Source organism: Trachurus japonicus, chromosome 6 (assembly GCF_045865225.1).
Source record: "Trachurus japonicus isolate A0001 chromosome 6, Traja_1.0".
In the NCBI taxonomy this organism is placed as follows: Eukaryota; Metazoa; Chordata; class Actinopteri; order Carangiformes; family Carangidae; genus Trachurus; species Trachurus japonicus.
Window position 1 is genome coordinate 30,920,695 of NC_140912.1, and position 26,244 is coordinate 30,946,938.

The following is a 26,244-nucleotide window of genomic DNA, read 5'->3' on the forward strand; positions in this document are numbered from 1 at the left end:
ATGGCATAGAGTTTATTTGTCTGTACGCCGACGGCCAACCGTATCCTACTAAACCGTTTCAACCAGTTTTTCATCGAGGCCAGTACACAAGAGAGTATTTTCAACTGGTGCAGGCCACAGGCCGACACTTGAAAGACAGATCGCTAGCAATAAGCAGAGGTGATTTTGCTGAGGGATACGCACTGTTTTGTTTCAACCTTGAGGCCGACGAGGGCCACGGTGGCAACGTGTCACTAATTAAATCAGGAAACGTTAAGTTGGAAGTGCGATTCAGAAACGCCCTGACCCGCACCGTTAACCTTATATGCTACGCTGTGTTTGACTCGGTCGTTGAAATATCAAACAGGAGACAGGTGCTTCTCGACTACTACTGAAAAATATGAACACCATCGAATTAACCAGTCTTGTTAAAAAAATTAGTGCTAGACATGTGTATTTCTTGGGAGTGTTGGCATATGACCAGCTACCAGCTCGGAAACTCGCCAGATTTCCAGTGATGGCCGTTGTCAATACTCACCCCTCATCCATGCCAGGTGAGCACTGGGTGGCCGTCTACATCACAAGAGACAAGGATGGATATTTTTTTGACAGTTTTGGTAACCCCCCAGATTATACACGATTCAGCCCCCAGATAAACAACTTTTTGGTGAATAATTCTTTAAATGTGTATTACTCACAGAAGCGTGTGCAGAGCGAGCATACAGCGACGTGCGGAGCCCATTGTGTGTTTTTTCTGTATAACATACAAAAAGGACTGTCTTATGACAGAGTGATAAAAATGTATAAAGATGATTTGTTCTGTAATGATGTCATGGTTTGCAAGTTTGTTAACATAATACATGGTGAAACGGTGTGCAGAGGGTATAATTTTACATGCGTTCAGACTGGAAAATAAAGAAGCAGTATCAGTGTATATTGTGTGTATTCGTTTGTATTTATTCAACAACATCTTATGACAGAAAAACAAAAACAACATTATTATAAACAACAACAATTTCATAGTTTTATCAAGAAATGAATACAGGGGTTTAAATATAAAATTAAAAGAAAACACAGCGTTATTCAGTAGTATTTAGAGCAAAAATAAACAAAGAATATAAAAAAAAAATAAAAAATAAAAAAACATATAATTATTACATTCAGTAACTTTCCCACCCCGCAGACCCCGACATGGGTGTTCTATAAAAGAGGGGGGATGGTGTAGAATCAAATAAATTAGTACTTGTTCTGTTTCTACTTCTCCTTGTCAACCTATTGTCCGACATTGTAATGAGCCGATCAGGGGTTGAACTGGCGCTGTGATCGTCATTGCGGAGTTTAATATCTGCAATTGCACTGCGGACACGTGTGTTTGGTATAACTGACAAAGGCAAGTTTAAATCAGCCAGCGTATTTAGAAAAGAATACCAGCCCCGGGGTCTCGATGCGTCAGAGACGTTGTAGGGAGCCGTGATACTCTTAACCAGATCATACACATGTGAGCCAATTATTGGTTTGTTATTGATAGACACCTCCCCCTGGTCCGACCATGTTATCACATCTGAAGAGTTTGACAACACATCCAAAATAAGCTCTGCATTTTTTCTACTTTTTTGAGGCATGTGTTTTAACACATCCAAGACTCTGTCTCTACCGGCTTGTGTTTGTGTCGCGTCGGGCACAGAGTCAGCAGAGGCAGCGTTGCCGGGGGCGACGGTTGCCTCGGCAGGCGGGATCGATAGTGTTAACAGGGTTTTTTCCTGCTCGCCTTGTCTCACCAGTGTTAGATATCTTTGAAGGATGGATGCATATTTTTTTGCTTTGTCATACAGATTTACATTAGGTTGCTCCAACACCTCAACCATGGCCTTATCCAGCTCATTCTGAGCAGCGCTTCTTATAGACTCCGGAGGGTGTTCACGATTTTTAATCATATCCAATTGTTGCTGAGGAACTAGAAACATTTTATGAGTGTGCTCCATTTTAAACAAAATCAAAAAAACAGATCTACTTCCTCCGAACGAGATCGACGATGAAGGGTAATGCTGCTCCTAATAACGGAAGTAAAAATCCACCGGACTGGTTTACTAATTTTCTTTTTTTGACAATTTTTACCTTTTTATCAGCAATTAGTCTAATCTCTTTTTTTTTCTTTTTAAGCCGGTTGAACTGTTGACTGGTCAGCGGTATATTCCCGTTCAAAACATTTAGGGCTATTTCACATAATGAAAGAATAAGTTCGGGCCCAGACTGAACTAAAATGACTTTTCTCATCTTAGGAGATGCTTTATATAGCAGCTCCAGCAAAGGGAGGGTTTTTTGAATACGCGTCAACGTCATCTGTTTTTCTTTTTCGGGATGTACACAACCGGTCGGTCTGCCAGCAGCTCACTTCTGAGCCTTAAATGATCAGGAGTCTTGGCTTTGTAATCTATGATCAAATACCCATAAGGGACAGAGGTGGCGTCATTAAAAGACTCCAAAAAATATTTTGCGTTCCCCGGAAACATCTGCCTGCCCAGTAATGAAATTTGATATTTGTCTCGGGGGTTATTGAACAGAACGAGGTAATTTGTGTTTAAGCTTATAGTGCGGGAAGATTTGCCCTGGATAAATAAATTTTGAACCAGATAAATACAGCTGAGATTTCTATGATGAACATATTTTGTGAAAACATTTTGAACCTCAATATTGTTGCTGGCATCGTTCATTAAATCGTCGATAATGAGTAAATTGTTTTTTTCGGGTGGCAGCAACGTATCATCACATAGGGAGTCAGGCAAACCGTTTACAAAGTTGATCTCTGTGACCTGCAATAGTTTGTCGTACATCGGCTGCCAACACGAGTAAACATAGACAATGTTTTGGATAGGATCCGAGATGACACGTGATGCATTTTCAATGACGTCCTTGACAAAAAATGTTTTACCGCAGTTGGAGGGGCCACTCACGACCAAACTAAAAGGATGTTGTAACCGGTGGTCAAACCCTTGATCCATTTTTTAGAAGCCGTATGGCAGAGTCGTATAATCGGGGAGCAGCCGACGCTTGTTGTACACCACCTGCACTTTTTTAACCACTGTGTCGTTTTTGAGACGGAATGTCTTTTTATTGCGCTTGATGGTGTCTGACACGGCCGTCAACGATGTGGAAGTGTTTTTATTGGTGGTGAACGCTTGAACCAGACCCTTCAGCGACTCGGGGGTGACAACTTTAGAGTTAACAGCATTCAATGTCACACCCTTACACTTAACCTGTGATTTGCCATTCTGTGTGTAATAGGCGTAACATTTGGGCCCACCAGACACAAACTCTGTGATATAATCACCATCCTCCAGTTCATCTGTGAGATCACCCAGGTATGGACCTGTGGGTGGTACCCACTCACCAGGTTGGCTTGTGAAAATAACAGAATCAGTGTCACAGTACAAAACCCTCTGCTGCAGCTTGTCCAGGACCTCATAAAGCATGAGGCGGGCATAAGCTGTCGTCATTGCGCCAATAAACACATTGACATCTTTCACCCTGGACCCCGTGCCGTCGGCATGGGTCCACTGAACCATAGCAACATCATCTGAAATAAAACAGAACTGACTCACGTTAAAATGATCACTAAACATGAGCTGCGTAAATCGCTCGGGTTCTGTAATTAGTTCACATGATGCCATGTTGCTGCGCATGCTGAAGCGACCCCAGAGAGAGTTCAGGAGTAGTTTGTTACAACTCCTGACCGCTTTGTTGTAGCATATCTTGTCCGGATCCAACCTGATGCCTTCTTTTTCATAATAGTCGGCAATGTATTGCTCCCGGCCCTCGGGGGTAGTGACATTCTGGGGATAGCCTGACGCTTCCTGCTTGCATTTCAGAAAAGTTTTGACATAATCTTTAAACAATGTGTCTGTCTTGTTAGGGAAATGCCACACCTCATCAATGCACACCATGCGATATCCTTTTTCAAGAGCTGTTTGCAGCTCAAAGGACACCCAGGTACCAGAGAGCTGTCTCTCGCTGTCACTATGGCAACACTCACACGATTGGTTGAGCTCCTCTGCACAGGTGCGGCAAAGGGGAAACATCAGTTTAGAGTGCGCTCTGTACGGCAAAACTGGATGGTAAAGACCCCGGGGCGGAAGCACTGTACATTTAACAAAGCCAAAATACTGATCAATACTGCAAAAGTTACTATGAATAACCTGAGGATGGCCGGTAGGGTACTGTTTTCTGGCCTGCACAGTTGGGTAGAGGCTGGTGAAATCATAGTATTGAATTTTTTCACCAGCCTCTACCTTGTGGTACAGTTTCATGGCGTTTGTCCGGCCTCCAAAAAGAGCATCGCGGGGGTTCAGGCGCTCAGGTTTTCTGTATGTGGACAGAAAATCTTTGACAGCCTGATCCTCCCTACACAGCCCAGACCAGTCACACTCCCACATCACAACCACATTCATGCCATGCTGTGATTTTAAAGCTGTCACCCGTTCGCTGAACTGTTGGTAGAGCAAGCCATATGATAGCTTAGACACAGGATTTACATCGCTCTCCACGTGGCATCTGACACAGCCGTGGTAGAAACAACCTGCAAACTCATAACATGTCTTTGTGGACTCACAGTACCCATCTACAAAGTAGGGCCCTGCTTTCTGTTCACCACCGTTAAGCGCATGTTTAATGAATATGTTCTCAGACTGTGCAACATACTCCAACCACTGAATCGATGCATTTGAACATGTTTTGTTTTGTTTTACATATGCGCCGTCGTAAGTGAGTGCAATTGTGTCTCTGGGGAGAAACAATGTTTTGTAGACGCCCATGCAGCTCGATGCCAGTGTGGCAAAGGAAAATGGGTCTATCTGTGTACACTGTAAAAATGTGTCACGGTAGATGGTGCACGCCTTTTTCAACACTTCCACATCGTTAACACAGTATTTACGCATCTCAGCCTGTAGGTTAAATGGGTCATTACAAACGGTGCTGTACCACTCCATAAACTTTTGGCGGTCATCGTCGCGCATTTTATCAACACCATAATACGAGGGGTCGGGGTATTTGCCGTCGTAAAACTCGGTTGCTTTTGTGTTAAATGTGTGTGGGAAATAGCCCTTCATCAGATCCTGAAAACCCATAGCGTCGGGGGTTTTTGCTAATCGCATTGGCAGGAAGCTGAATGAATCGATCCATCTCTGTCTGTACTGAGCGTCGTACATGTGTATAACACGGCTTCCGCGCATGGTGACAGAGGGGACTATGCCTTGTTTAACAAAGTGTTCGAGCAGTATGTAATTGTCAAAACCCGATGCATTGTGCGCTATAAATGTATAGTCGCGAAATTTTGGCCGTCTGTAGTGGCTGACAAACGCTGAAACGCACTTTGAAGTGTTGAAACAAAACTTTGCTCCGTTTGTATCTATAGCACATACAAAACATGCCTCATGCTTACCCGAGTTATATTGTGTCTCAAAATCATAATAGATGTATTTTTGTTCAGGCTCTTTTTTATCAAGAGGCTGAATAAAACACATATGTTCACTCTCCCCATTTGTGATGTCCTCCTTACAGTGCACACACCGGGGTGTTGTACAAACATGTGGCTTTTTACCCGTTTTATACAATCTGCCACAGGCCATGCAATACTTTAACATACTGCAGGGGATCAGACCATGTGTGTTTTCGGTCTTTTTATGGTTTCTGTAACAGCTCTCTGATTTACAGATGCGGTTACAGTCGGCGCATTTTACGGCTCTGGATGTTCCCCCCTGATTGCTACAATGTGTGAAGCACACGTTGCATAAATGTTTACAGTCATGTAACAGTGGTGTCTCATATGTGTTGTAGCAGAAATTACATACATAGCTAGCGCCAAAAAAACCCTTTAAGTTTGTAATTAAATAGTAATGGTTGTTGTGTAAATAGAGTGAGATAGTGTTTGTGCCGGGGGTGCTGGTGGTCTGGAAACACAGCACCCGTTTACGCTGTTCTGCGTGGTGGAAAATGACTATTTTAGTGTTTAAATGCCTTTCAAATTTGGTCACGTCCGAGAATGACACCGGCTGCATAAGGTTTAGACCCACAGCCGCATGTAGACGCTTGGCATGCATCAGTTTATCAGTGTTAGATGCGGAGGCATTGGTTGCATGTGCTATACACAAAGAAAAACACAAATTGTTGTCCCGTGCGCAGTTGTCGGGGTTGTAAAGGTGATTGCCTTTTTTTGCCAATATTTGATCGTAGGGTACGCGACCCAGCTTTAGACGACCGGCGCCGCTACGGTTCTGCGCTACCGTGACTACAAATTCTAACGCATCGTCTGTCAAGGAGTCGTCGTTACTCTGGACAGCCTGGGCTACAGCCTCTATAAACAAATCCTGATTATAATCGTCGCTGTCGTAAAGCACCGTTTGTACATCGGAAGCCAAAGACGGCCCCCTCAACACAACATTCAAAACACTGCCAGGCTGAGACATTTCCAACGCGTGTGTGATAACGCCAGAGAGGCACTCTCTGACAATTGCTGGGACCTGCTCCGGATGATCAATGGGTACAGATCTCATATCAATACGCTGGTGTAGTTGTAGTGAATTAAAAGTCTTAATCTCCCGCACATCTACAGGGCCGCTCCCTGTTAACACATCCATGCATGCTGCTGGCTCATCTACTGCTGCCGGTGTTAGTGGCTGTGGCGGTGTTAGCGAAACTGGTGCTGCTGCTGCTGCTGACTCTGTGACTGATGATGATGCAGCTACAGGTGTTGGTGCGTCTGGCTGTGATGCTGCTGACTCTGTGACTGATGATGATGCAGCTACAGGTGCTGGTGCGTCTGGCTGTGATGCTGCTGACTCTGTGACTGATGATGATGCAGCTACAGGTGTGTGACAACCTATGCCTAGTCTAACAGCGTGTGCATCTATCTCCTGCATCAATGTCTTCAGATCACGTAAATGCTGCTCAAATAATCTGTGGTGGTCATCATAGCTGTGGGGACTCCAAAAATCACTAGTGTCTAATCTAGCAATTTTATTCGGTGGTGGAGGCATGATTTATGTTATTGCCGAGATAGCGATATCAGCTGCTGAGTTGCAAGCCTAGTACTTGCCGCTGCCTCCACACCTAGTGCAAGTGCATGTTGTGTGGCGGTATGGGTTAATTCATGTCGTCGTTCTTCCAGACGGATTCTGTTTTGGTTTACCCTGTGTTGTTTGTTAAAGCCCTCCCGGATGGCTCTGGTTAAGATATCTATTTTATTTGGTCTATTTATGGTCTTCTTTAGTGCGCGTAGCTCCTTTTGCAGGTCGGTGATAATTTGGTGTTGTGCGTCTATCTGGTTTTCTAGATTGGTAATTCTTTGTTCGTTTGAACTAGTTTGTAAAACGCTAGGAGGTTGATGCGATGGTAGTGAGGACTGAGAGGTGTTAAAAATGAGATCTTTTTTACCATACAGAGAATTAACGATTGTATCAAATTCTGTGTCACCCCCAAAGTCTAGCGTGTTGAGACAGGTGGGCAGTGATGGTGGCAGACTGTCCTCCACTAGCAGAGTGGGGACTGTATGTGTATGACCGAGAAGCCTACCGTCCCAATCCGCATCCGGCACAAAAAGCTGTGCACATTGAAAGTAAGAATCGTCGGTATCAACGACCGCTTCTCTGTCCGTCTCTTCTTCCTCGTCCACAAGCTCCGCCGATGATGCTGTTGTAGACGGCTGGGCTGATGATGGATGTGGTGATGCCGGCGGTGGTGTTGGCGGTGTTGGTGAGACAGGTGTGGGGGCGTTGTGGGCCTCTGCTGATTCTGTCACAGGACTGTAGAGAGCAAGCATTAATATAACATCACACCCACACACACACACACACAAAAATAAAATTAAAAAACGCATACACGTTTTTTAAAATCTGAATGGACTGGGCAAATGTCTCTATATACATACCTGGATTGTGGACAGGAGGCTTTGTCTTCATTGGCGCGCTGGGTTAGAGATCTACGCAAAGGCGCAAAATAGCAGGGTACATGGGCTCCCCCGTTTCTCTGACCTATTTTAAACATAAAACAGAGTTGTTACATAATAACACTAAGATGAGGAGTGAAAAAAAATAAAATAAATAAATAAATAAATAAACAAACAAAACACTCACCGTTGCCAATTTCTCCAAGGACCGGGTTTCGCTGCTCCCGATGAATTATTTTCTTAGGTGTTGAGCTATATAGAGAAAGAAAGAAAAATCAATACCATGGACTAACATTTTCAATCATTTTTATCGCAACGCTATTTTATTATTATACTTACATAGATTCGGAGGTGTTTTTATTTTCTATCCCACGATTCCTCTTCAATGATAGTTTGTTTTTGCTGTGGCTCGGCCTGTCTGTGGAGAAAGTAAATTACTTTAGCAAAGCACATACAACCATTCTCAATACCACCGCTTTTAAAAATAAAACGTATACGCACCTGGTTGTAGCGATTCCTGGGGTGTTGGTGGATAGATGTCGATATCGTCACCTCCAAACACAACGCATCCTTAATAAAAAAAGACTATTTATAATGTGTAAATAATTTATTTAAAAAAATAACAGTTAGAATATCGGATTTAATATAATTAAAAACTCACCGTAACGAGCAGCCATTTCTCTCGGAATGAAGAAAAAAAAAATAGAGCCGGGTCTTCAGTTCAGTGTGTGGATAAAATAGCGAGCTTCTGCGATGTGCGCGCTGGTCTGAAATAGCGAGTAATGACTAGGGTCTGTAACGCCATATATATATATATGTGGTGGTCTGGTATTTACATAAACCAGTTGATCTGGCTGTAACCTATGACGCGACACCGGTCAGCAAATAATCAAAAGTTTATTTGAACCAGACGCTTCCGCCCACTATACCGGTTTCGCCATGCTTTGAATTAGTCTATTAATTGTTTTATTTGAACCCCCTGCGCATCCGCCAACTATACCGGTTTCGCAGCGCATTGAATCAGTCTGTTAATTGTTTTAGGCTATTTGAAACCCCGACGCATCCGTCCGCTGTATGGTTTCGCCATGCATTGAATTAGTCTGTTAATTGTTTTATTTGAATCCCTGCGCATCCGATCCCTTTTGTGGATGGGGGGAAATGTTGACAGACTTTCTGTATTGCTACCTCTCTCCATCCCTGGCCTATTATCTACTTGGTTTGTTAACCCCACTCACAGATTTGTACTCTGTGGGTGTTCAAATCAAAGGAGGGTTTTTTTTTTTTTTTTTTTCTGGCATAAGATTCTATATCCGCTAGAAATAGTGCGACAATGGGTTGATTTTCAGCCACAAACAGCAGGATATTTTAATACGTTTTAATGAACACTATGAGTGGTAAAATAAAATAAAATAAAATAAATTTTAAAATAACACAATCGCAGCGCGAGGCAACAGTGTTGCTGCAGAATATGTCGAAAGAGGAGGCTGCTTTTAATTTCTCACAGCTCTAATAGCAGTACTTTTTAAGTATAAAGTTTTATACAATTAAACTAAATAAACTAGAGCTATACCTCCGTTTTGCTACCCCGCCTCCCTCCACCCCCATGGATACACCTGATGTTGATTTAAAAATATGCGAAACCATTCCCTCTTTGTGGGCTGTTTATGTTTACAGGTGTTTGTTCCGCCCCGCATACCACCCCTTCCTTCCGTTGCGAGAGTGAATGGTTCAGATGCATATCCTCCCCTTGTATCGGCTGATACGACCATTGATGTTATTCATGTATAATAGATACCTGTCACACCTCACAGTAATCAAACAGGATACACCTAATGATGTTGATTTAAAAATATGCTGTCTTTGAACTTCTTTCATTAACATTAGTATGAGCTATAAAACAATACATTGGCTGCAACAGGTTTTGAAACAGGTTTTGCATAGACGGACGGCGGAAGGAGGGAGGGGGGGCCGGTGCCCGCATAAGAGGGAGGGGGGATCGATCCCCCTGCGCGTCCATGAGCGGACGCACGCGCCTCACACGTGCACGCGCAAAAGTTTTCACATGCACGCGCAAACGCACCAGTATAATACTACTCTCGTTTAAATGTTTATAAACACAGACACAGCTAAATCAGACTGACACAGGATGCAGCTACTAACTAACTATGTGTCAAGTCAGTCACACACACACACACACACACACACACACACACACACACACAGACTCTAGAGCCAGCTTCATGTGATTACAGTCACACACACACACACACACACACACAAACACACACACACCTTCATGTGATTAAAACACAGTTAACGTGCAACAGAATTTAAACTTAAACCATGATTTCATCTGGTTTTAAAGTTAAACCTTGTTGGTGTCACACACCCACACACACACACACACACACACACACACACACACACAGGTAACCTAATGTGATTACAGCTCCTCCATATCAGTGCTTATAGAAAGATGATCATGTGTCTGTCTGATCAGCTCTGTCTTGCGCTTAAGATCGTGGGTTTGATTCCCATGTTGACAGAGATGGCACAACCGGCAGTAGCCCCACGGCCCATTCAAAATTTCCCGAGAGGAAATTTTCTAGTTAAACTGTATTAATCTCTGTCCTGTAAATAATTTGATGTGAAATAATTAAGCAATATTGATATATTGCTTATGTGTTGCTTTTATAAAACGGTTACCAATAAAGACAATATGAAGGAGGAATATGCAATCAATTTCATGTAGTTTTTATTCAACCAGAAATATCATCTAATCAAATAGCCCCACTGTGAAAAAAATAGCCCCATCTCTCCGGACGTTAGCTCCAAGTTAGCTCTGCATCTCGTCTTTTCCTCCTCTATTTTTAGTAATCTGCTGATGTGTGGCTGGTTGCTAGTTTGCTGGTAGGAGGTAAAGCTAGAGGAGGACGCCACAAAGTGAATGTGCTGGTAGGATTTATCTGATCTGAAAACTGATCTCAGGCACATTTGGTCTTTACATTGATAAAAGGAAAAGGTTAATCTACCTCTTTATTTTGGCATTCCCACATAGGCTGTATGAACATATCACACCACCTCTTGTCATTGATACAAAGTGACATGTAAAAAAAAATCCTCATGTGGTCAGAGATCTTAACCCCCTCAATGTTTAACCTAAGTTAAGCCTATGATGCCCCCCACTGGTCAAAACGAGACACCAAACCAACAGACACAAATGCTGTTTTTAATATTTTATTCATGTATAAAATACATAATCTCTAATCTCTCTGCAACAAACGACAGAAACAAATGTAACAGTTTGGGTTTAACCATCTGTGTGTGACATCCTTCACACTAAAACGTCGATAATAATAATCAATTATTTGATTTTCCTAAAGCTTTAACCTAAAATCTTCTGAGTTCAGAGTTAATTCTCTCTTAAACCAAACACCGATCATAACCTGATCAGACCTGAACTCATCAATAGCCCAATCACCAATCAATAGACGAACAGTGAAAGTGAATCAGAGTCAAACAGCATTGAGTTCAGACGTGAGGTCATCGATCAGTGACCTCATCATGAACAATAAACAGAAACTCTGAGGTTGAACCTTTGACCTTCAGTCAGACTGACGATCTGAACTTTCTCTTAAAGACACAGTGAACGTTTCTTTGTGAGGTCATGCGACGTTGTGATGTCATCACTCCTCCAGGCTGCCGTCGCTGAGCAGGAAATGAGGTCTGACCAGCGACAGCATGGGGCCCCTCGGGGCCCCGGCCAGACAGTACGCCTCGTCCGGCCCGACGCCCCGAGACCGCAGCGTCCTCAGCGCGGCGCAGCAGCTCTCTCTGCCGCCGCGCGCCGTCACCATGACGAAGCTGAGCGGGCTGTCGACCATGCCGAACCTCCGCCGCATCTCACCGAGCCGAGCCGACAAACTCTGCAAAAGGAGAGAGACAGTGAACGCAACCTCCAGGTCAGAGCAGAGGACGACCAGACAAGGCCGTTTTATTTGTATCGCCCGTTTTTATAAACAGTTTGTCTCAAAGGGCTTCACATTCCATCATAACAACATCCTCTGTCCTTTGACCCTCACATCCACTGAGGAAAAACTCCATGGAAAACCCTTTTAAAGGACAATTTTTTCCTAACATTTTAGGTCTAATGCCCTCTACACACTGTGCGATTTTAGCAGTCTTATAAGACTGTTGCATGACACACTATGCGACGTGGAATTTACAATCTTTGCTGTACGATGATCGTTCTACTGAATCGCAGGTCGCCCCCCCCCCCCCCCCCCTCTTCCTCCCTCTCTCCCTCTCTCCCTCTTCACACACAAACACAAGTCACCGGCACCAGTGGAGCAGTAGGCTACCGCCAGTCGTCCATTATTTAAAAATGAAATCACGGCCTGTATTGGCAGAGAACATCACAGCAGTACCGTCACGTAATGAGAGCACATCTAAACGAGGACGAAGTCACCTCTCCCGGCGTAAACACGTCAATATTCTCCGGTAGGCGACCACTTCTCATCATAGTCCGCACATGGGTTTTTTTTTTTTTTTGGACAGAGTTTCACACACAACTTTTCTGATGGCTGTATGAGTCTGTCCATGTTCCTCCTCTTTCTGCGACAGTAAAAAGGAATACCTCTCCAGTCAAGATAAACTATTCGATTCTATTGAGATTCTATTTACTCGAAAATCAGTGCTCGTCCCTGTCACCTGCGCCACTGATAGACGTCCATCAGCTGATTAGTAGACGTAGGTCGTAGCAGTTTTCTGACACTGTCAGAATTTAATCGCAGATCGTCTTTGGTCGCAAGACGCTGACAACGGCCGTCGTAGAACCTGTCTCACTGTGCGACGTAAGACGGCCGATTTAGAGCTACGACCAAAGATTTCGCCACGATTCTCCTACGATCGGCCGTCTTTCGTCTGCGACGGCCAAAATCACACAGTGTGTACAGGGCATTAAAGAAGGAATCTGAAGATTTTCAGTTTAGTTGCTCCTGTTTTGTGGTAGTTGTGTCTGTCCCCGCATCGCCACGGCAGCGATGAATGGGAGCGGATGTAAGTTCTGCTGTTTAGGCTGTTTACATCCCTCAAAGCCGCAATTTTTTCCCACAGACAGCGTCAGATGGCGACTCAAACATGCACCGGGAAGTTTATTTACTTCAAGCAAGCCGACATGTTTGTAAAACTAGATCTAATTCAAAGTCTCCCGGAGTCTCGCGCGAGACCCAAGTTGATGTGCTCGGTGTGTTCAGGTGCAGTGGGAAAGCTACCGTTTGTGTCATAAACACAGGAATATCAACTCTTGACTTGCTTCAAGTAAAAGAAACTTCAAGTGTACATTTTTTTCCACAGACAGCATCAGGTGGCTACTCAAACATGCGCTGATAAGTTTTTTTTACTTGAAGCAAGTCAAGAGTTGATATTCCTGTGTTTATGACACAAACGGGAGTTTCCCACTGCACCTGAACACACCGAGCGCATCAACTTGGGTCTCGACTCCGCCAGATTTTGAATTAGATCTACGTAGTTTTACAAACATGTCGGCTTGCTTGAAGTAAATAAACTTCTCGGTGCATGTTTGAGTCGCCATCTGACGCTGTCTGTGGAAAAGAATTGCGGCTTTGAGGGATGTAAACAGCCTAAGCAGTGAAACTTGCATCCGCTCCCATTCATTGCTGCCGTGGCGATGCGGGGACAGACACATCTACCACAAAACAGGAGCAACTAAACTGAAAATCTTCAGATTCCTTCTTTTAGACCTAAAATGATAGGAACATACACCCCTGAGTTGAATTCGCCTGGAATTGTCCTTTAAAAGGGAAAAACTGGAGAAACCTCAGAGTGAGCAACAGAGGAGGGATCCCTCCCCCAGGACAGGCAGTAGATGTCGTATACAGACAAGTTTATACTGTATGCAAACAGTTTATAACATGGAATATGGGAAAGGTTAACAAGAGCTGATGAAAGAGGCAGCTGGCGGCGGCGGAAGCGAGTAGCTACCTGAGCGGCCCGTTGACATGCCGACGCCGGGCTGACGTCGGGCCGGACGACGGCGTCGCCACAGAATAAAACTCTGAGCTGCTCAGACGAACAGGAAGCCGTCTGCTGGTCCAACAGCGCCGAGAGGACGCCTGGACCGAGGACAAGGAGGATTCACCTTCTGACACCACACTCACCAATACACCGTCAATACATGATTAGAGCTGCAACAACGAATCAACTAATCAAACAATAATTGATTATTAAATTAATCATCAACTGTTTTGATAATCGAATAATCGGATGGGTAGTTTTTTTAAAGGGATAGTCCAACATTTTGGCAAATTGGCCCATTGCCATAATCCCTATAGTCATATCAGTAGGTTCGTTACCTTTAATTGTCGGTGCAAGCTGTTTTCAGAACGGCGGAGCAGAGCCGTGAGCTGCTCAGAGCTACACTACGGAGGCTCATGGGATTTCTTGGTTTCCCTCATCAAACTCATCAAATACACAATCCAACAACTCCACAACGCTCTGGTGGACAAGTTGTGACCTGCACATTCACCACGCTATGAGATAATAACACAACGTTACCAGACAGAGTTGTTTTAGAAGTAAATGCAGAGACTGCTTGGTGAAAAACTGTCCCTGAAGGCAACGTGCATCCGTGGTTTTGCATTTGCCTCGAAAACAACTCTGCACTGACAATTAAAGGTAACAAACCTACTGCTAATAAGGGATTATGGCAATGGGCCAATTTGCCAAAATGTTGAACTGTCCCTTTAAGAGAAAAAAAGTCCAAATTCTTTGATTTCAGCTTCTTAAATGTGAATATTTCTGCTTTCTTTGTTCCTTTATGACAATAACAAACAATAAACTGAGTCTCTCTTTGGTTTGTGAAGAAAACAAGACATTTGAGGACGTCGTCTTGTGGTTTGGGAAACACTGATTTGGCATTTTTTAACATTTTATTGACCAAACAACTAATCGATTAATCGTTTAAATAATCAACAGATTAATCGATGACAAAAATAATCATTAGTTGCAGCCCGATACACGATCAATCCATTACCAATATGTTAGCAATGGAGGGAAACTTCATCATATTTTAAGTTTTAATCATCCTGCTGTGAAAACGTGGCGTCGTCGTGGTGACGTTGTCGTGGTGATGAAGAAGAGACGAAGCCTCCTCACCTTTCTGCGACGCCTGCGACGCCTCGTCTCTGTCCGTCGTCAGGAACAGCTGCACGTTGTTGTCCAGCAAACAGTCGGTGAAATCCTCCTCAGCCGAGAAACAGAAGCTGCCGACGTCCAGACCTGCAGCAGAGCGACGGTGACCATGACGATGACGATGATGTCACAACAGGAAGTGAACACTGACCCGTCACTGATCGGATAAACTCTTAAAAAGTTAAATTACCGTAGCGTCTGGTGCTGCTGATGATGCGGGAGCTCTGCTGCTGCTGCTGCGCATCAGTGGTCACCATGACGACGTCAAACAGCAGCGTCTCCGTGGGATTCGCCTCCAGCAGACGCTGATTCACTCTCTGCAGAGCCTGATGGGAAACAAAGTCCAGCCCTTCATGTGTCGTCTTCAAAACAACAGCTCACACATTGTTCCCTCTGTTGTCGGGGACTATTTTCTGTGGCGGATTAATTCACATTTGGTGAAATTTAGGTGAGATTCGGTGAGATCAACTTCAGAAACTGAGGAATTTTGGTTATTTATCTATTTATTGACTCGTTATTTATTCGACTGTGATTGTTACAATGTGGTGGTGCTTATAACCTCCTGTTGTCCTACTGGGTCAAGGAAGGAAGGACGAAGGGAAAGATGGGAGGAAAGAAGGAAGGGAAAAATTTAAAGAAAGATAGATGGAGGAAGGGAACAGATTGGGTCAATTGGGTCAAAAAGGAAGGAAGAAATGAGGACGTAGGGAAAGAAGGAAGGAAGGAAGGAAGGAGGGAAGGAAAAGGGAAGGGAAAAAGGATGGAAGGAAGGAAGGAAAAGGGAAGGGAAAAAGGAAGGAAGGAAAAAAAGATGGAGGGAGGGAACAGATTACCGTAGGTCAAAGAAGGGATGAGATGGATGGATGAAGAGAAAGAAGGGAGGAAGGAAGGACGGAAAAATGAAAGAAAGATAGATGGAGGAAGGGAACAGATTGGGTCAATTGGGTCAAAAAGAAATGAGGATGAAGGGAAAGAAGGAAGGAAGGAAGGAGGGAAGGGAAAAAGGAAGGAAGGAAAAAAGATGGAGGGAGGGAACAGATTACCATAGGTCAAAGAAGGGAGGAGATGGATGGATGAAGGGAAAGAATGGAGGAAGGAAGGACGGAAAAATGAAAGAAAGATAGATGGAGGAAGGGAACAGATTGGGTCAATTGGGTCAAAAAGAAATGAGGATGAAGGGAAAGAAGGAAGGAAGGAAGAAAGGAAGGAAGGAAGGAAGGAAGGAAGGAAGGAGGGAAGGAAAAGGGAAGGGAAAAAGGAAGGAAGGAAAAAAAGATGGAGGGAACACATTAGGTCAAAGAAGGGTGGAGATGGATGGATGAAGGGAAAGAAGGGAGGAAGGAAGGGCGGAAAAATGAAAGAAAGATAGATGGAGGAAGGGAACAGATTGGGTCAATTGGGTCAAAAAGGAAGGAAGAAATGAGGACAAAGGGAAAGAAGGAAGGAAGGAAGGAAGGAAGGAAGGAAGGAAGGAAGGAAGGAAGGAAGGAAGGAAGGAAAAGGGAAGGGAAAAAGGAAGGAAGGAAAAAAAGATGGAGGGAGGGAACAGATTAGGTCAAAGAAGGGAGGAGATGGATGGATGAAGGGAAAGAAGGGAGGAAAGAAGGAAGGGAAAAATGAAAGAAAGATAGATGGAGGAAGGGAACAGATTGGGTCAAAAAGGAAGGAAGAAATGAGGACGAAGGGAAAGAAGGAAGGAAGGAAGGAAGGAGGGAAGGAAAAGGGAAGGGAAAAAGGAAGGAAGGAAAAAAAGATGGAGGGAGGGAACAGATTAGGTCAAAGAAGGGAGGAGATGGATGGATGAAGGGAAAGAAGGGAGGAAGGAAGGACAGAAAAAAGGAAAGGAAAAAGGATTGTGGAAAGAAGGAAGGAAAGAAAGATGGAGGGAGGGAACAGATTGGTTCAATTTGAAACCAGAAAGACAACAGGAGGGTTAAAATACATCATGTATAATAAATACTGTGGTATTTCAATAAAATACAAAAACATAAAAATAAAATAAAATAAAACATTCCCAGAATAACTTTAATATTTTGAGATAATGTAGTTGTACTTTGAGAATAAAGTCGTAGTATTTTATGCTGAAAAAATACAATTTAAAAGGAGGAAGTTAAAATATCTGAGGAATAAAGTTGTATTTCTGGAGTCGTAACATTTCCTGAACAAAGTCACAAGAATAAATTCATAATTAAAGGATAAACAAAAGAAATGAAGGAATAAAATCCCAGAATTTCAGAAATAATGCGGCTGTAATTCAAGGACAAAGTCGTAGTGTTTCAGGAATAATGTAGTTGTACTTTGTATTTTAAAGAGTTTTTCTTTTTTATTAAAATACTTTTTTTAGGGGAAAAATTATAATATTTATAGTTGTAACATTTCTAGAATAAAATTAGCGGATACAAATATTCTGGAGATAAAATTGATTATTTATTCTTGTCAACAAAGTTCATATCTTGATACCACAGCTCACAAACCAATAATAATATTCATCATTTATGGACAAACTGAGGCGTCACCAGTACACGGTCTGTATGACGCTGCAGTTTCTCCGTCTCTAGTGAAAACTCTCTCTTATCTGTATATAAAGAGAAGTGGAGGCTACTTGGTTATTACATGTGCTGCTCAGTGTTTTCCAGGTCTCGTCTATTTTTATGCGCTTGTCGTCTGTAATGAGAAACCTCAGACGACTCAGTGAAGGTTTAAATCGTTCACCTCCTGCTCCTCGGAGAAGCAGCTGACGCCTCACGTTCACATCGACGTGTCACTGAGTTTATATCATAGTTCAACCTGAAGGAGGAGGTGAAGAAGGAAGAGAGAGATAGATAGATAGATAGATAGATAGATAGATAGATAGATAGATAGATAGATAGATAGATAGATAGATAGATAGATAGATAGAACGATAGATAGATAGACAGACAGACAGACAGACAGACAGACAGACAGACAGACAGACAGACAGATAGATAGATAGACGGATAGATAGATAGATAGATAGATAGATAGATAGATAGATAGATACTGTTAGATAGATAGATAGATAGATAGATAGATAGATAGATAGATAGATAGACAGATAGATAGACAGATAGATAGACAGATAGATAGAACGATGATAGATAGATAGATAGATAGATAGAACGATAGATAGATAGAACGATGATAGATAGATAGATAGATAGATAGATAGATAGATAGATAGATAGATAGATAGATAGATAGATAGATAGATAGATAGATAGATAGATAGATAGAAAGAACGATAAATAGATAGATAGAACGACAGATAGGTAGATAGAACGATAGACAGATAGATAGATAGATACATAGAACGATAGATAGAACGATAGATAGAACGATAGATAGAACGATAGAACGATAGAACGATAGATAGATAGATAGATAGATAGATAGATAGATAGATAGATAGATAGATAGATAGATAGATAGATAGATAGATAGATAGATAGATAGATAGATAGATAGATAGATAGATAGATAAATAGATAGAAAGAACGATAGATAGATAGAACGACAGATAGGTAGATAGAACGATAGACAGATAGATAGATAGATACATAGAACGATAGATAGAACGATAGATAGAACGATAGTTCTGTCAGGACCACTATGTCAAAATAATATTTATTTACTTGCACAGTTTAATTTGGCGGTATGGTACTGTTCTGGGACCCCCTGCTCTTCCACGCGCTTGCGTGGAAAGCCTGAGGCAGGAAGAGCACCTTCCTGCCCTTCACGAGCCATCATGAACGGCATAAGCAGGGAGCGCAGCAGCAAAGAAAACCCAGACAGAGCAGAGCAACCAACAAGATATAATGACAGGAGGAGCTGGGGCGGAGGTGGGTTGCAAAAAAGCCGGCAGAGGAAGCAGCAGCAGCAAGGGAGGTGACGTCGGGCTACAGCAGTTTAAACAGCGCGCCCTGAATGCAGTTCCCCAATAGGGGAGTCAGCTGAGCCATCAGCTGACCTGCACAGGTGAAGACAGTTACGCTGTGCTGATTAGAGCTTGACGTCATGGCCTGCCAGAACTAACGCTATACGCTTAATATAGAACGATAGATAGAACTATTATATTATTATTATAAAATATTTTTTTAGGGAAAAAAATTATAATATTTATAGTTGTAACATTTCTAGAATAAAATTAGTGGATACAAATATTCTGGAGATAAGATTGATTATCTATTCTTGTCAACAAAGTTCATATCTTGATACCACAGCTCACAAACCAATAATAATATTCATCATTTATGGACAAACTGAGGCGTCACCAGTACACGGTCTGTATGACGCTGCAGTTTCTCCGTCTCTAGTGAAAACTCTCTCTTATCTGTATATAAAGAGAAGTGGAGGCTACTTGGTTATTACATGTGCTGCTCAGTGTTTTCCAGGTCTCGTCTATTTTTATGCGCTTGTCGTCTGTAATGAGAAACCTCAGACGACTCAGTGAAGGTTTAAATCGTTCACCTCCTGCTCCTCGGAGAAGCAGCTGACGCCTCACGTTCACATCGACGTGTCACTGAGTTTATATCATAGTTCAACCTGAAGGAGGAGGTGAAGAAGGTAGAGAGAGATAGATAGATAGATAGATAGATAGATAGATAGATAGATAGATAGATAGATAGATAGATAGATAGATAGATAGATAGATAGATAGACAGATAGATAGACAGATAGATAGAACGATGATAGATAGATAGATAGATAGATAGAACGATAGATAGATAGAACGATGATAGATAGATAGATAGATAGATAGATAGATAGATAGATAGATAGATAGATAGATAGATAGATAGATAGATAGATAGATAGAACGATAAATAGATAGATAGAACGACAGATAGGTAGATAGAACGATAGACAGATAGATAGATAGATACATAGAACGATAGATAGAACGATAGATAGAACGATAGATAGAACGATAGATAGATAGATAGATAGATAGATAGATAGATAGATAGATAGATAGATAGATAGATAGATAGATAGATAGATAGAAAGAACGATAGATAGATAGAACGACAGATAGGTAGATAGAACGATAGACAGATAGATAGATAGATACATAGAACGATAGATAGAACGATAGATAGAACGATAGATAGAACGATAGATAGAACGATAGAACGATAGATAGAACGATAGATAGAACGATAGATAGAACGATAGATAGATAGAACGATAGATAGATAGAACGATAGATAGATAGAACGATAGATAGATAGATAGATAGATAGATCGATAGATAGATAGATAGATAGATAGATAGATAGATAGATAGATAGATAGATAGATAGATAGATAGATAGATAGATAGATAGATAGATAGTGTTGAGGCTCTTGTGAAACGTCTAAAATTTAAAACAGACAGGAAGTAGGAAGAGGAGTGAAGCAACATCTGGGAACGTCTCTTCAAATCTTATTTCTTCTTGATCATCTGGATTTAGTTCTGTCTGAGAAGCTGCTTGACTCAGAGTGTGAGTTTAGAGTTGGAGAGTTGTATTTATTTGATGTTTTTCTATGAATGTAAAGTGTTTAATCATCATATTGCTGAAAAAAGAGACAGTTTTCATTGTGCAACGAGTTCAGTTTCACTTCAGCTGAGTGAAAATCTGACAGTTCATAGATGCTGTTGTATTAAATAGTTGAACAGCAGTGAGATCGATGATGAAATAAACACATTAACTCCTCCACACACCTGCAGCAGCGGGAAGGCCACGCCCTCTTCGTACGCCTCTTCACCATCGGCTCCACCTTCGAACACCGACCGAGACGTCACGGCAACGACCACCGCACGATCAGCATCTTTCTGCAGAAGAAACACAGGACATGAGTTATATACGTATAGTGATAGGAAATGTAAATCATATTATTGGATATTGATTATTGAGTCATTCCATAATGTGACAGTGAAGGTGAAATGAGCATCAGTACAGTTTCATCTTGTCTTGACCTACAAAAACACATCAAATATGTTGATATGTTGTTTTTATTATTGTGTGTCGATAAAAACAAGTTTCTTATGTACTGATAATATTTTTGTTTTATATTATCAGATAAATGTGGTGAAATCAAGACTTTTAGGTTTAATTGCAGTAGAGTATAAAGTACCAGAAATTGGAAATACAGAACTAGCATGGACATGGATTTTTTATTTATTTATTTGTTTCATTCATTGAAAAAAGAAAATAAAAAGAGTTTAACCAGAGACCTTCTATTTGGTTTGACACAAAAAATAATGTAACTTCTGAATGAAAGGGGGCAGAAAAGCAAACTGACCTTTTAGACATCATTATAAAACATTTTAACTTCTGTTTTCTAAATCATAAAGATCTTAAAATATAATTCTGCTTCGTTTTCTCTCAGTCTTTGCAGAAACTGACCTGAATTTCAGCCTCTTATTCATCGATCCGGATCTCCACTAGAAAACGTGCAAGTTCACATTTACGTCACTAATCTGCGACAGAAGTGTCACAGGTAAATAAATGATTATGGTTGTTTAGAAATAATTAGGTCCCGCTCCTCAAATCGGCGTACATTATATAATCTATGCATTTATATTTTAATATTTTAATCACTTTCTATCTAATCTCTCCCGGTCTGATGGAACTTGTGCAAGATGAATCAGTTTGGATTTTAGTGCAACGTGTGGCTGCATGGATTTTATTTCTGTGCCGAATTGAACATAAGTCACTCACGTCTCAAACTATGAGCTTTAATTGATGTTTGCTTCAAAAAGAAACATTATTATACTTAAAATAATGATTATTTAAACGGAGTCTGGTGCACAACTCTGATAAACAGCCTCACTCCTCTGGTTTCTGTCGGAGTTCTTCTGCAGATGTGTGAAATTCAGATCTCTCGTTGTGTTTGTGGGTGTGAGACAGCCCATAATAACCTGCCTCAGCCCCAGGTGAGTCTCTCTTAACTTACCTGCTTCACGTCCGTGTTCTGCACCGTGGAAACCATGTCAGCTGCGGCGCCTTCACGGCCTCGACAGGTTAAAGTTTCTTTATCTTTACCTGTTCACGGACACAACGACCCCGTCACCACAGCAACAGCAGCAGCAGCAGCAGCAGCAACTGTCTGTCAAAGTTCCCCCAGAAACACTCAACTCTTTAGTTCACTTCCGCTTTTCTGACGTGTGTGACGTAGCCTACCGCTTTAATGCTGCGTTCAGGACAACTCGGAACTGGGAACTCTTTCCCGACCTCCTACTTGAAAACGTGAAATTGAACGCCACCACGCCACCTCGTGTCGGAGCTTCATCCATCCAGCCGGGGGAAAAAAAATCTAGCCCGTTTTCTCCGAGAATCAGTTGTCTTCTTTACAAAAATAAACAGTTGGAGATATTTTGGACATTAGAAAACCATCACAACAAGAAAAAAAAGTGTTTGTTTGTGTGGCGGGGAGAGCTAGGCGCTCTGCGATCTGATTGTAATGTCTTTCCAGGATGTTCCACAGTTAGGCTAGATCTGAGGTGAGTGGCTACATGCAAAAACACAAAGTTTATACTGTTTATAGACTATGGTACACACTGAACAGGGCTCCAGACTAACTTTTTTGACTAGGAGCACAGTGGCCTCTAACTTAAAATTTTAGGAACGCAAGCAGAAAATTTAGGGCCGCACACTGAAATGGACTTGCAAAGTAAATTTTCACATTTCCTCTAATTTTCACTGTATTACTGATAAATACTGCATAAATTCACATTTTATTGTGAAACAGTTTAAATATTGAAAATATAAAGTTGATGTTTAGGCTACACTGACCAATAACAGAACAAGTAGACACACTACTTGTGGTAAACTCATCCTAGAATCCTTGGGGGATAAGGTGCCTGTGTAGGCCAGCCCTCGTTGGCCTCTTTGTCTGTTGATCCTGACTGATAATTATGTAACATTACGACACAAACAAATACTTGGAACTACTTGTGCTTTTGAAATCCCTCCGCCCAGCAGCCAAAACGACTCTGTCTCGTACCTGCTGTCTCCTGCTACAGTCAGACGTGCCAAATAAAAAACATGGTCTTCAACATGAGTTCATGTTTATTTTGTATTTTATTGTGTCAGATTGAAACCATACAACCATGTGTCGTCAAACAGGAACGTGCACGGCCAATCAAATCCCAAACAATCCATGAACCAATCAATGGTCACTAATAAACGAAAATGAAGTCCTGAGTGTTAATTGGCTCCAGTTTCCAAGAAACAGCAGTTAGGTAATAAGTATAGAAATATATCATAAAAAGTCAAGATAAATTTAAATCTACAAACGTTATGAACTCAGCGTCATGGTAACAGAAAAATCATTAGCTGGTTGGATTAGTAGCTGATGGTTTTTGTGCTGCAGGAAATGCACATTACATATAAAACTTTTACTTTTAAAAATTGTTTTATTTGATTCAGTGAAACCACAAAGAAAAATAAATCACATGTAATTCATTATATTCAGCGTCTCTACAACATTGTGTTTGTTTCCAGTTGTGTTTATTGTTGTGTCTGTTTACCTGTGACCAGCTCACAAACAGCCTGTAAAGTTGAACATGAACAGTGAATTTGTTTAAAATGTGTTTTTCTCCTCAGTGACGCTGGCAGCTCAGAGACTTTTAGCTTGGTGATATTAGACCTCGTCCTTCATCAGCAGCTGAGTAAAAGTCACCGTGGTTTTTGTCCTGTAATAATCAACACTTCCATCTTAGGAAGAGGAAGAAGTTTACAAGAATCATTGAGAAGAGTTTAAAAAATCAACTGATTTATCCATGAATGTGAAAACGTGAGTGAGAGACAGAGACAGACGTGTAGAGACTGAACTGTCTGTTCAACAGTGAGAAGGTTTCTGTGACAGGAGGAGACTCTGATTCACTCAACACAGAGACACTGAGGAACCAGACCAGAGACTAAACCCAGGATACAGAGGTTGAGTGAAGGTGGTGTTGAAGGTGTAGAGGTGGATCAGTGAGTCAGAGGAGACTCTGTAGAAGGACAGAGAGCCAGCAGGACAGTCCACATACACTGCTACTCTGTTAGAGACAGAGGAGGAGGAGGAGGAGGAGGAGGAGGAGGAGGAGGAGGAGGAGGAGGAAGAGGAGGAGGAGGAGGTGATGTCTGTCCCTCTGCTATTGTGCATGACGTGGTAACGACCATCAGAGCAGTCCAGACGCCAGGACTGATCGTTCCATCCAAACACACAGTCTCTACTGTTTCCTTTCCTGCTGATTCCTCTGTAACTCACTGATATTTCAACCTCTCCTCTCCACTCGACCTCCCAGTAGCAGCGACCAGTCAGACCAGTTGAACACAGCAGCTGAGGACAGCAGTCAAATCTGTCTGGATGATAAGAATATGATTGATGCTCCTTCACATGTGTCGCCTTCCTGTTGTTGTCAGACAGTTTGATGTTTGTGTTCACTGTGTTTGTGTCGATTGTGAGTCGACAGGAATCTGATGGAGAGAACAAGACACAGCTGCAGTTATTGATCATGTGATCAGTTATTGACAGTTTGATGAAGACTCATGACGTCAGTGATGTGACAGTGTGAAGATGGTTGAATGTGCTGCTCAAAGTAAAAACACACTTACACTTGCACCTCATCAGACCTGGTGTCAAGAATTGGACTCCAGCAGGCTGCACCCTGAAAGGAGGAGGGGGGTCAGAGCAGCACGTTCTCTGTCAGCATGCACACATGGACATTACATGGCTCTCACACACACACTGTTTTATCACTGTGTTCACATGGAGGCTGGTATGTATGGATGAACACTGAGCACAGAGAAGAAGGAGCTGGAGTCTTTATCTAGTGATGATACAGAGCAGGAGGAGACGAGGAGGAAACACTTCATCATGTGTTTTCTCCATGTGACGTCACTTCAGTGTGAGACACACACTTTCACTCTCTGACTCTCAAGCTGCAAAACACACGTCACAGCAAATAAGATGAAGACACAACAGGTGGATCTCACCAGCCCCACAATGCACCAAGAAAAGGCACAGGAGAAGACACGTTTGTTAGCCAGCCACGGCAGCAGTGAGTGGATGAAGGAGCTCTAATAGAAACCATCTGATCACAGTGACAGGACGGATCAGGATCTCATGATCAATGACTCTGTTCTTCTCTGCTCTTCACACAGATCAGCTGCAACACACTGACTCACTGAGATCAGTCACATCATGTGGAACAAAGCAGCCGTCCTCAGGACCAGTCCTGAGCTCCATCAAAACTTTGTGGCTTCATCTGATCTGGAGTTTTTTTGAGCAGCACACACACTGATTATTACACTGTTCACTACACTCACTCTCTTCTGGTTGACAGCTCCAGGCCTCTGGACAGTGACGACATCTGGATGTCACACTTGTGATTTACTGTCTCCTCAACACAACAACAGATCTCATCAGGACAAGATCAGGATCTCAGAGAGACTGAGCTGATTATTGATCATCAATATCTGTCCAGACAGAGAGGGTTGGAGATTCTGGAAAAACGGTTCTATCTGGCCACATTTTGAAAATACAAAGTCAAAAGTCCCAGCCCCTTTCCTCAGACTTCTCTCTGAAGCCACGCCTTCACCTTTACGTGGACCTGGGTAAAGACTCTGATCGCGCACGCGAGAGAGTGAGAGCATAGGCGGCCTTATGTTTCAACCGTTTCAATTGAAACGGGCCCCAGCCACCAGGGGGGCCCCCAGCTGCCAGCCACCAAGTAAAAGACAGTACAGTAATTCATCACCTAGGTTTCACCTTAACACACACACACACACAGGCCTACATCCACCACACACTCAAACAGCTCTGTCCACCGTGTGGTCACACACTCGACCCCTGATCCTTTCTACAACCACTGCATCATGCCACACCGCGACGGTACTAATCGCTCCTAATTAACTCATTGAGTGCCACGCTCCTTTCCAAAGTTTTAGTCAAGTGTACCGGCAATTTAGACCATTTTTGACGATTTTTGTAGAGCCATAGTGTATTCTATATTATTGCCACCAACACATACTGGCCACAAACCGTTTGTTTCTACGTGCCTCCATTCCTGAGAAAAGTCAAGCTAAACATGGCTGGGTTTCACCAAAATCCCTGCTTTTTTT

General features: G+C 42.3%; 4 protein-coding genes across 4 annotated transcripts in view; 1 reads left to right on the forward strand and 3 right to left on the reverse strand.

Moving 5' to 3' along the window:
* Positions 1–26,244, forward strand: part of LOC146986424 (protein NLRC3-like) — a 478,141-nt gene that overhangs the window by 323,834 nt on the left and 128,063 nt on the right. The gene's annotated exons all lie outside the window — the stretch shown is intronic.
* Positions 1–26,244, reverse strand: part of LOC146986438 (protein NLRC3-like) — a 110,470-nt gene that overhangs the window by 71,349 nt on the left and 12,877 nt on the right. The gene's annotated exons all lie outside the window — the stretch shown is intronic.
* On the reverse strand, positions 11,275–22,265 carry LOC146986440 (cytosolic 5'-nucleotidase 1A-like). Its single transcript, XM_085780630.1, has 6 exons — positions 22,088–22,265; positions 20,853–20,963; positions 15,318–15,453; positions 15,092–15,214; positions 13,919–14,049; positions 11,275–11,841 (listed from the first exon to the last, which is right to left on the reverse strand). The coding sequence occupies exons 1-6, from the start codon at positions 22,121–22,123 to the stop codon at positions 11,602–11,604; spliced, it is 777 nt and encodes a 258-aa protein (XP_085636756.1). The 5' UTR covers positions 22,124–22,265; the 3' UTR covers positions 11,275–11,601.
* LOC146986441 (neoverrucotoxin subunit alpha-like) lies at positions 23,888–24,789 on the reverse strand. Its single transcript, XM_085780229.1, has 2 exons — positions 24,736–24,789; positions 23,888–24,597 (listed from the first exon to the last, which is right to left on the reverse strand). The coding sequence occupies exons 1-2, from the start codon at positions 24,746–24,748 to the stop codon at positions 24,020–24,022; spliced, it is 591 nt and encodes a 196-aa protein (XP_085636355.1). The 5' UTR covers positions 24,749–24,789; the 3' UTR covers positions 23,888–24,019.

Bases quoted from the DNA above. Each gene is read 5' to 3' on its own strand.
- LOC146986440 (XM_085780630.1), bottom strand. From the start codon at position 22,123: ATGGTTTCCACGGTGCAGAACACGGACGTGAAGCAG. The intron at 14,050-15,091 runs GTGAGGAGGCTT...TCCTCGGTCCAG, and splicing joins GTCGCAGGCGTCGCAGAAAG to GCGTCCTCTCGGCGCTGTTG. The intron at 11,842-13,918 runs GTAGCTACTCGC...CTCCTTTTGCAG, and splicing joins CATGTCAACGGGCCGCTCAG to AGTTTGTCGGCTCGGCTCGG.